The 11,333-nt window shown below is 51.1% G+C and overlaps 1 protein-coding gene across 1 annotated transcript; it reads left to right on the top strand.

Annotated features, from left to right (window-relative positions):
• The first annotated feature begins 23 nt into the window (after window positions 1-23).
• SWI5 (SWI5 homologous recombination repair protein) lies at window positions 24-6,439 on the top strand. The gene is made up of 6 exons (XM_086328353.1): window positions 24-29; window positions 226-369; window positions 653-748; window positions 2,835-2,956; window positions 3,993-4,087; window positions 6,137-6,439. The coding sequence occupies exons 1-6, from the start codon at window positions 24-26 to the stop codon at window positions 6,199-6,201; spliced, it is 528 nt and encodes a 175-aa protein (XP_086184479.1). The 3' UTR covers window positions 6,202-6,439.
• Window positions 6,440-11,333: the final 4,894 nt, after the last annotated feature.

The raw sequence follows: 11,333 nt of genomic DNA, 5'->3' as shown, positions 1-11,333 counted from the left end.
GCGGTACTAGGAGGCCGCGGTGTATGGGGGTGGCCTCAATTCTCTAGCCCCATTGGATAGTGGAAAAGATACGGGGCGGAGACGCACGGCTAAAGCCGCCGCCTAGCCCGAAAGAGAGGGTGGAGTCACAAAAAACGCTAAAGGCGCAGCCGCAGAGTAAGCGGCCTCTGTCCTGCCCACCGCGGCGGAGAGGACTGAGCCGGCTCTCGCCAAGTGCGTGCGTAGCTACGCTTTGTGACGTTCTTAGTCTCCGTCACAGGATTCCAAGTACCTGGCAGACCTGAGGAGGCTCTTTTCCGTCCTCGCCCTGGACCCTCCTTCTCTGCAGCGCCCCCCGAGTCGGGGGCCCCGGACGCCAGGGCTGAGGAGGTGGGCGAGGAGCTGATAGCAGGGGAAAAGCACATCTTTTCCCAGTCCCTTTTCGTGACGCCCCTGTAGCTCTGCCTCAGACTTTCCTCAGATACCTCCAGAGACGCGCCCCCCGCCCCGCCATCCACTCCTCCAACACTCCTCCCTGTCAGAAACCCCCCCTTTTCCGAGAATCCCTACCCTGATCCCAGAACCATTCTCTGTCCCCTTCCCAACCGGATCCAGTCCCGGTTCATAGCTGTTCCTCCTCTCCACACCCCGACAGTACCCCTTTCCTCCCCAGGCGGCCTCTAGGTCCAATCAGACTTTTTCCCTCGGCTTCCTCTTCAGGATTCAACCAGGACTTTCCAAAAGTTGCGGCGGGGCCTTCCGATCCCCTGTGAGTATACCTGTGCCCCCTCCCTGCCCTCCACCCTGTATGCTGCTCCCAGCCCTTCCCTCCTTCCCTAACAGCGGCTGACCCACCCACCAGCCCTCTTCAGGGTCTTCCCCCCAGCTGACCTTATTCCACAGAGAAACTCCAGGTCATTTCTCTGTCCTTCCGCATCATCTTTTCCTCCTGCCCGCCAGGCTTCAGAGAAGAAACAGCGTTCCTGTCCTTTGTCAGTGTTACCCCAGACCCTACAAAGGGGCTCTGTCTCTCCTCCTCCCTGACATCGCCACAAGTGGTTGGTTGGTTTTGTGCTTTTCACACCACCCTCCTTCCCTCACCCATTCCACCTACATGGAAACCACTCTCATTCCCTCAAACACAGGTGCTCTCTCCTGCCCTACAGCACTTGCATATGCTGTCCCTTGTGTGGAATACTTTTTTCCAGCTTTTTGCCAAACTGATGCCTCCTCGGCCTTTAAAGTTGAGCTTCCTTGGAGGAGTCACAGCTCCACTTCAGGCTCAGGCCACTTGCTCTGTTAGGTGCCCCCTTAGCACACGGTACTTCAACTTCAAAACACTTTCCAGACGGCTGGTTAGTTGATTGGTTGTTTTTCCTTCCTTCATTCATTTGATGAATTCATTTGAAATAGTGCTTTCTATGTGCCAGGTCTGGGCTTCCCTGGTGGCTTAGACAGTAAGGAATCCACTTGCAATGCAGGAGACCCAGGTTCGATTCCTGGGTTGGGAAGATCCCCTGGAGAAAGGAATGGCTACCCACTCCAGTATTCTTTTTTTTTTTTTTTCTTCCACTCCAGTATTCTTGCCTGGAGAATTCCATGGACAGAGGAGCCTGGCGGGCTACAGTCCATGGGGTCACAGAGTCTGACACTACTGAAGCAACTTACTTATGTGCTGGGTCCTATTGTAGACACAAGGCCATCAGCTGTGAAAAAACAGAGTCCCTGCCCTCATGGTGTTCACCCTCCAGTGGTATAAGGCCATCAGTGAAAATAATATTATTAATGAAATGTACAACGTGCCAGGTGGTGATAGATGTTAGAAAACATCAGGACAAGGGGTAGTGTGTGAGGTGGTTAGATGGGGTGGTCAGGGAAGGTCTTTTTGATGAAGTGTGACTGGTGAGTCCAGCTTTCCATGGAAATATCTGGAGGAAGAGCATCATTTTGGGTGTTGTATGTCTGGGACTAGGCTCTATGTTCCATGAAGGCAGGGGGCCGGGCTTGACGTCTTCTCCATTGCTAAACCCCTGCAGCCTTAGGCAGTGCCTGGCAGCTAGTACTTACTTATGATTTGTTGACTGGTTAAAAACCCCAATGTGGCCCCAACCAACATATCCTGAAGATTGGCAGCATGTCAGGCACTGCCTTCGCAGCTTTTAGATGCAGAAAGGACAAAGATGAACTGTAGCCCCAAGGAAGCATTTTGTTACCCAAGTAGATTTTTTTTGAATATTTATTTATTTGGCTGCACCAGGTCTTAGTTACAGCATATGGGTTCTAATTCCATGACCAGGGATCAAACCTGGGTTCCTTGTGTTGGGAGCATGGAGTCTTAGCCACTGGCCCACCAGGGAAATCCCCCAGTGAGGTTATAATCGTAGACTGGAGAGGAGAATCCAAGAGGTAGACCTGAAGTGGATGCGCTAGGGTCAGATTGGGAACCAGGATGAGCCCTTTAGTTAAAGTTGGGTTTGGCTGAAAGTGAAAGGAAACCCTGAATAGTGGTGGCTAAAACAGTCATCGGGGACCCATGCCTCTATCATCCAAGACACTGTTCAACTCCATCGTCCCTCCACTAGCAGGAAGGAAGAGGGCCACAGAAAGGTGTATCCTCTCCCCGGAAGGACAGTTCCCAGACATAGAATCCACTATTTCTGATTAAGTTCCACTTGCCAGAACTTAGTTATAGGACCACATCTAATTCCAAGGGAAGCTGGAAAATGTAGTCTTATTCTGGGTAGAGGTTGTCTGTTACCACACTGAAACAGGGAGTGGCTTTTGGGGGGACAATGTGGAGGTTCTGAATTGTAGATAATTGGTTAGTCTAGCTTCTGACTTTTTGTGCCACTCAGCGGCCATCTCCCAAACCTGGCCAGGCTGACAGGACCAGTGAGGATTCTCTACAGCTTGACATTCAGAAACTCAAGGAGAAGAAGGACATGTTGGACAAGGAGATCTCCCAACTATTATCAGAGTAAGTCTGGTTGGGTTCCTCAGTGTGCTTAGAATAACTTGTGTGTGTGTGTGTGTGTGGGGGCGGGGATCATACCATGTGGCTTGTGGGATCTTACCAGGGTTTAAACCCAGGCCATAGCAGTGAAAGCACTGAGTCCTAATCACTGGACCACCCGGGAAGCTCTAGAAAACTTTTAACTAGTGCCCAGTAACTCATGGATGAGGAAAGAGGCTTGTGCAAGCTTCCTGATGGTAAGTGGGTGGCAGAGGATGAGATGATTAGATAGTATCAGTGACTCGATACGGACATAAGTCTGAGCAAACTCAGGGAGATGGTGAAGGACAGGGAAGCCTGGCTTGCTGCAGTCCATGGGGTCTCAAAGAGTCCAACAGGACTTAGCGACTGAACAACAGCAATAGTAACTGAAACCTACCTTAGCATAAAAACAGGACTGTGCCATTGGCATCCAGCAGCCTCAGCAGCTGCCTCAGGTAAGGCGTGGTCAGGCTTGGGAGGACCAGGGGAACTGGGAGCTGAAAAGCTATGGGTCTCCCACTCTCTGTCTGGAACCCACGGTCTCTGCCTCTGCTTCTGTCCACACGTGGGCCCTGCCCTCCCTCTGAAAGTGGGTTTTCAGTGCCAAGGGGACACTGGCTCTTCCATACCTCCTGGGTTTTCCCACGCTTCTTGCTCCAGCCACAGAGCACAGACCAAGGAACCTTTGAATAGCCGTGTTACGCCTGAGGGGATTTGACTAACCACTCATGTGCCCATCTGTGAATCCCTCAGCTCTGACCAGGGTTACATAGTACCAGTAGTGCCTGGAGACCCCTCCCTAAGGATACAGGGAGAATTTGCCAGGAGTGAGACAGTGGGCAGATCCCCTGCCGTACCTTAAGCTTCACGAGGGCGGGGTCTGTCTTGGCATTGCTGTGTTCCCAGTGCTGAGCACCCAGTAGGCCCTTAGTGAGTAAGGGCCTTATTACCTCTGAAGCTGGGGGCTTTATCAGCTTTCTTAACGATTCTCTCTCTCTCTCCCCATTTCCCACCCCAGAGGCTACAGTGTAGATGAACTGGAGGACCACATCTCCCAGCTCCACGAGTATAATGACATCAAGGATGCGGCCCAGATGCTGCTGGGAAGACTAGGTGAGAGAGTCCCCACGGGCCAGGCTGGTGGGATTTTGACCCTGGGTCTTCTGACTTACCATCCCTCGCCCCACCCCCACCCGCAGTGTTCTCAGCTGCCGTGCTCCCCGAACGCCCCTGCCCTTCCTAGCAGAGCAGCTGTACGGCTCTCATTGAGTCCCTGGGGTTCTTCCCCTCATGTAGAGGCTGCTTTGGAGCTGCAGGCAGGTTGGAATCTGGGACTCGCCCGCCTGCCTGAGGACTAGGGTTCCTAGTGCCCCAGAGTCTACTCAGACCAATGGAGACCCCAGCCTTGCCTCAAGTGGCTGGCATGGTACAGAGGCGAAAGTACAAGGGTGACTCTTGGCTCAAAGGGGTATTTTGTTCTTCTTTGAGCACAGTACCCACTATCCGGAGATCTGAGCCAGGGCACAGGCACCTGGAGGTAAGGAAATGTGTACGTGGCCTCGGCCCATCACCTGGCTTCCATTGTCGGACACGCTGATGTTTGACTGCCAGTGACCATCTGGGACAGTGCTCAGAGCCGGGCTGTCTGCCCACCGGCTGCCTCATTGGTAGCACTCGTCGCAGAATTCCCCGTCAACATCTGAGATTCCACAGCAGGAAGGGCTTCTCCGTATTTCACTGGGGAATGGGTCCCACAGGAGGGGAGGGAGAAAACGGAAAGAGGGAAAAAGAAGTGAAGAGAGGAGGATGACCTGGGCCCAAGAAGAATGGAATGTGGGGACTTCCCTGGTGGTCCAGTGGCTAAGAGTCCACACTCCCAGTGCAGGGGGACCAGGTTCGATCCCTGGTCAGAGAACCAGATCCCACATGCCGCAACTAAGAGTTTGCAACTAAAGATCCCATGTGCTGCAAGTAAGACCTGGAGCAGCCAAATATAAAAAAAAGAAGAAAGGAATGCGAGGGGACTGTAGCCTAGAGGCCAAGGGGAGTAAGCTCTCGGTAGACAGAACCCAACTTGAGACCTGTCCCTCTGGGTCATAGGACCTGAAGCAGGCAGCCTACCGTGTTTCATTCATTCAGTGAGTATTTCCTGAGGACCTGCTCTGTGCTACTCCACTGGATATGGGGACACTTTGGTGAACCAGACATCTGAATGTCTCTGTTCTCACGTGACTATGTTTTGATGTTGGAGTTGGGAAGGGGAATAGTCACGAACTAAACAAACACAAATCAATGAATTATAAAATGCGTGAAGTGCCATGAAGGAAACAAAGGTCAGAGATGGAAAATACTCAAGTGTTCACAGGGTGGTAGGTGGGGATGAAAGAAAGTGGTCAGGGCAGGCCTCTCAGGAGACAGACCCCTTTCCATGGGAGGAGAGACGAGTCTTTGAGGAAGCGGGAGGAATGGTATCACCAAATGGCAAGGGCAGAGACTTCCCTGGCGGTCCAGCAGTTAGGACTTCACCTTCCCATGCAGGGGGTGCGGGTTCGATCCCTGGCCGGGGAGTTAAGATCCCACATGCCTCCAGGTCATAAAACAGAAGCGATATTGTAACAAATTCAATAAAGACTTGTAAAATGTGCTGTGTGCTCTGCTAAGTTGCTTCAATCACGTCAGACTCTTCGTAACTAAGCCCTCTGGGTTCCTCTGTCCATGGGATTCTCCAAGCAAGAATACTGGAGATCGAACCCATATCTCTTACATCTCCTGCGTTGGCAAGTGCACTTTACCACTGGTGGCACCTGGTCCACATTAAAAAAAACACAGTGGTCAGACATGCACATGGGCAGGGTTTGCAGCTAGTCACAGGCACAGTGTCAGTGTAGATTTACATTTGCAGCTGGTGACTCTTGTTGCTCTGTGTGGAGAAAGGGTTCTTGGGGAGCTTTGCCTCCTCTGCCAAGTGGGTGAGGGTTCAGTGAGTCCAGTTTGGAGTGAGTGGACAGGGCCCACAGTGGAGGAGCCTGGAAGGAATGGCAGGAAGATTATGTGGCCAACAAGGGGAGCAGGAACAAAGTCCAGGAGGAGGTCCTGGGTGGGCCAGGGCTTTGGCCATTCTCCCTCCCACTTCGCTCACTGGACATCCTTCCTTCCTTCCAGCTGTGATCCGAGGTGTCACCACCAAGGAGTTGTATCCAGAATTTGGCCTAGACATGAATGACTGAGCTCACAGCCCTTTGTCCACGGCCCACTGGGACAGGCAGATGTGGACATAAGAAGCAGTGAAAGCCCAACCAGCGAACCCACAGGCTTTCCAGCAAGAAAACATCAACAGCCCTTTTTCTAGAGAGCCCAAGCCGAGTCAGGAGGAGCCGAAACAGCTCCAAGGTTCCTGAAACATTCTAATGATACCTGTGTATGTGTATCCTGTTTATAAATAAACATGAGTGATTTTGGTTCAAATCTCTATGCTGATTCCCTCTCTTCTGATAGCCCCCTGATCCTAACCTGGAAAAAGAGAGCCCGCCCTATGTGGTAACAGATTTCCACATGCCAGGGACTGTGCTAAGTGCTTTATATCCATTACCTCCAGTGCTTCAATCCATCCTAAGAGGAATTAGTATTACTATCCCCATTTCACAGATGAGGAAATTGAGACTCAGAAAGGCACAGTGACTTGCCTAAAGTTAGACACCCAGTAAGTGGCCACAGGGATTTGAGCCCAAGTCTTAACTCTGAAGTTTCTAGTGTGCAACTCTGCCTTTGTGAGCTGGGAAATGAGCAGGTAAGAGCTGAGAGTGAAATAGCAACATTTGGAGGACTTCGTCCCTAATCCACAGAATTGGGGTTCCAGTCCCCAGTTGAAACCCTCTGCCAAGCGTGGGTGAGCCGTGGTCGTTTCTTCATTGCGCGATGCTCACCATGAACAGCCATCAACTGGCAGAAGTGCAGCCTGAGTGTTGTGACTGCTCAGTGCAAACAAGAATAGCAGGATCTCACTATTAACTAGTTACCCTGGCTATTCCCACTGCCCCTCTGCCCGGTCCATGCTGAACATTCTCAAGATTTCAGATGCAATAGCAGTGCTTAGGGACAGGCTGTCATGAGGTAAGTATAGTCTCTATCAATAAAAACCAGCCATGCAAGTCAGGTCTGGGTTTGAATTCCAGCTCTGCCCACTTACAAGCGGTGTGACCACAGGCAGCTAGCTTGGCCTCCATAAGTAGAAATGATAATAGTATTGTACGCATCAAGGCAATTTGCCTCAGCTGGCTTAACAGTCAGACCTCCTTTTAGTCATTCAGTCGTGTCCGACTCTGCGACCCCATGGGCTAGCCTCCCAGGCTTCTCTGTCAGTGAGATTCTCCAGACAAGAATACTGGAGAGGATAGCCATTCCCTTCTCCAAGGGGATCTTCCTGACCCAGGGATTGAACCTGGGTCTCCTGCATTGCAGGCAGATTCTTTACTATCTGAGCCACCAGACTCCTTGGCTGAATGTGATCAAGGTTCCTTTGTCTCACAAAGTCTGATGAGTGTCTGATAGCCCTCCTACATTTCAGAGCTTCACTGCTGGAATCCACAGTGGGGGTAAAAGAGATGGAGAAGACACATCAGCTCTGAACTGACTCACTCCCAAATGGGCAGACGTCACTTTTGCTCACAGACAAATGTTCCAGAGCTAGCTATGTGGTCTAAACTGACTGAAGGCACCTGGGAAATGAAGCTGAGCACCCAGATATTTGATGGGGACTAGCCCACTCCAGTGTTCTTGCCTGGAGAATCCCAGGGAAGGGGGAGCCTGGTGGGCTGCAGTCTATGGCGTTGCACAGAGTCGGACATGACTGAAGTGACTTAGCAGCAGCTGCTGCTGTTGGAGCCACAAGTACTACCTCCAAAGATTGCTTCAGGGATTTAATGAGCAACTGCCTAGGACCCAGAGCCTGGGAACGTGAGTCCAGCTCCCCTTTAATGCTGGACAGCAACTTGTCCTGCTCAGAGGACGGCATGACCCAGGCCCACACTCTGGTCCTGTTGCAGACTGCAGACAGTTGGCTTGTCTTGCCTCTGTCTGAACACAAAGGACCTGGGTCTCTGCCACACAGCGCTTATCTGCCAGCAGGAAGGAAGAAGCACTGACAGGGACTTCCCTGCTGGTCCAGTGGCTAAGACTCTGTGGTCCCAATGCAGGGGACCCGGCTTTGATCCCTGCTTGGAGAACTAGATCCCACATGTGGCAACTAAGAGTTCGATTGCCTCAGCTAAAGATCCCAAGTGCCACATACAGCATGCAAAGTTGTTACACTGTCACCAGTACAGCAGTTACAGGACCATGTCTCCACACCTTCACCACTTCTCCCTTGCTAAGTTCTTAGTCTAGCTCATGTTGACCTTTCTGTAGTTAATTGATCCTTTTATTTCTCTCACCTCATTTTGGTATCTAATTTCAAATCTTATAACAAGATATCTTTACCTCTTTCCTTTATACTAGTCATTTTGCTTAACTCTAAGGAGTACGTCAAGCCTGTATATTGTCACCCTGCTTATCTAACTTATATGCAGAGTACATCATGAGAAACGCTGGGCTGGAAGAAGCACAAGCTGGAATCAAGATTGCCGGGAGAAATATCAATAACCTCAGATATGCAGATGACACCACCCTTATGGCAGAAAGTGAAGAGGAACTAAAAAGCCTCTTGATGAAAGTAAAAGTGGAGAGTGAAAAAGTTGGCTTAAAGCTCAACATTCAGAAAACAAAGATCATGGCATCTGGTCCCATCACTTCATGGCAAATAGATGGGGAAACAGTGGAAACAGTGTCAGACTTTATTTTTTGGGGCTCCAAAATCACTGCAGATGGTGGCTTCAGCCATGAAATTAAAAGATGCTTACTCCTTGGAAGAAAAGTTATGACCAACCTACACAGCATATTCAAAAGCAGAGACATTACTTTGCCAACAAAGGTCCGTCTAGTCACTGCTGTGGTTTTTCCAGTGGTCATGTATGGATGTGAGAGTTGGACTGTGAAGAAAGCTGAGCGCCGAAGGATTGATGCTTTTGAACTGTGGTGTTGGAGAAGACTCTTGAGAGTCCCTTGGACTGCAAGGAGATCCAACTAGTCCATTCTGAAGGAGATCAGCCCTGGGATTTCTTTGGAAGGAATAATGCTAAAGCTGAAACTCCAGTACTTTGGCCACCTCATTCGAAGAGTTGACTCATTGGACAAAAGACTCTGATGCTGGGAGGGATTGGGGGCAGGAGGAGAAGGGGACGACAGAGGATGAGATGGCTGGATGGCATCACCGACTCGATGGACGTGAGTCTGGGTGAACTCCGGGAGTTGGTGATGGACAGGGAGGCCTGGCATGCTGCAATTCATGGGGTTGCAAAGAGTCGGACACGACTGAGTGACTGAACTGAACTGAACTGAACCTTATCTTCAATTTCAAAACTTACTAGAAAGTAAGGACACTTCTCCCTAGTCTACTAAAACGCCTGCCTTTTCACATTTTGTCGTATTTTCTTTTGTTTATGTCTTCGTCAACTAGCTTGTGGGATCCTAATTTCCCAGCCAGGGATGAACCCTGGGCCCCTGGGCAGTGAGCACGCAAAGCCCTAACCACTGGACAACCAGGGAATTCCCCCTGTCTCTTTGCAAATTATAGATCTCTAACAATTATGTGTTTGTTTTCTTTTTTTTTTTTTAAGACTGTATTTTGTTTGTTTGTCTTTGGCTGCACTGGGTCTTTGTTGCTGCCCATGGGTTTTCTCCAGTTGCAGTGGCTGGGCTTCGCGTCGCGGTGGCTTCTCTTGTTGCAGAGCACGGGCTCTAGGCACATGGGCTCAGTAGTTGCAGTACACGGGCTGTTTCCCCAGGGCTTGTGGGATCTTCCTGGGTGAAGGATCGAACCCGTGTCCCCTGAGTTAGCAGGAGGATTCTCAACCACTGGATCACCAGGGAAGTCCTGTGTGCCTGTTTTCTGATGCCCTGAGTTGTATTTCTTCCGGAAGGCAATATAAGGCACTAAGGTAGGTTCCAAGTTCCCCAGTTGAGAAGGACTACACTGCCAGTCCTCCAGAGACTTCTGCATTTGGGGCCAATTTTAAAGGCACCCTTGGCTTGGAAAGTATAACCCAGGTCCCTTTGTGTGAGGTCAGCACTCCCAGGTGTCATGGTGGGAAGAGGCCTCAAGGGGGCAGTGTCTACTCAGAGATATGCCCAACTGCCAGGGATGCTGCCTCTAGAAGGGCCCTGGCTGGGAAGGTCCTACCAAGCCACTGGCCGCAGATCCTCAGAGTGCCCCACAGAGAAGAGGGGGTTCTCTGTGGCAGCACCCCCCCGCCCCGAGTCTGAAGTGATCCCAACTGTCATCCCAGGCAGTAGGGAGCCAACTGGTGGTGGAATGCGGACAGTGACGGGTGCCATTGTTCAGGACGTGCCCAGATGGTGCTAGGGAATAGGCTGCAAAGGACAATTGACGCTGTGAGTGTGGAAATGTTGTTTGATCATCTCCAGTGTAAACCTTACCCCAAAACATTTGTCATTTGACATGTCCACTGGAGTTCAAAACACTAACAAAGGGCAATCTGTATTTTCATCCCTGAGGGCTGAAAGGAGTCATTTCCAGGCAGCCTGACCTCACCAATGCAGTGTCACCAAACAGTAGGACACTTTGGGGAGGGGAGGAAGGCCAGATTGGGGCCCTCCTCTATGGGAGAATGGAGCCTGTGGGGCCCCAGGCTTGATGCTTGGAGCCAGTGTGATGAAAGCGCTGGTTACCGTCAGGCATGTGGGTAGCCAATCAGGGGAAAGGTGACAACCACCACCCAAACCAGTCAGAAGCTGAAGGTTTCCCCAGAGCAGGGTTGACAGCAGTAACAACCTAACACTTCTGAAACCCTTTGGATCAGCTGGGAGATAAGAACTTGTCTCCAGCACCTCCCCACCAGACTGCCAGGAGGCAAGTGTCCCCATTTCCAAACTGAGGCTCCAGGGGGTGGAGCAACTTGCTCAAGGTCACAGACCCAAGAAGCAACCAAACTGTCTGGCTCCAAAGCCTAGCCGATGGTGGGCTGTCCTGCCTCCCAGCTGAGTCTCACCAAAGGTCACGCATTAACAGAAGGAGTCAGAACTTGAATCCAGAACTCTGAGCCTTTAAGCCCAAGGTCTTAGCCACAGATCTCTGCTGCGCTTCTTAAAAGTTGTACCTGGGACTTCCCTGCTGGCGCAGTGAATAAGAATCCACCTGCCAAAGGAGGACACACGGGTTTGATCCCTGAGCCACAACTACTAAGCCTGAGCTCTAGGGCCTGCGAGTCACACACCGAAACCTGTGTGCCTAGAGCCTGTGCTCCGC

The sequence above is a fragment of the Bos grunniens genome, chromosome 11, assembly GCF_055505025.1.
Source record: "Bos grunniens cultivar Pamir isolate PY7600 chromosome 11, Bosgru_T2T1.0, whole genome shotgun sequence".
Classification (NCBI taxonomy): Eukaryota; Metazoa; Chordata; class Mammalia; order Artiodactyla; family Bovidae; genus Bos; species Bos grunniens.
Note: the sequence above shows the minus strand (reverse complement) of the source record. Positions and strands in the feature narration are given on the sequence as shown.

Excerpts from the sequence above, each read along its gene's own strand:
- SWI5 (XM_086328353.1), top strand. Across the intron at positions 370-652 it reads CGGACGCCAGGGCTGAGGAG|GCGGCCTCTAGGTCCAATCA; the intron begins GTGGGCGAGGAG and ends TTTCCTCCCCAG. Across the intron at positions 749-2,834 it reads GCGGGGCCTTCCGATCCCCT|CGGCCATCTCCCAAACCTGG; the intron begins GTGAGTATACCT and ends TGTGCCACTCAG.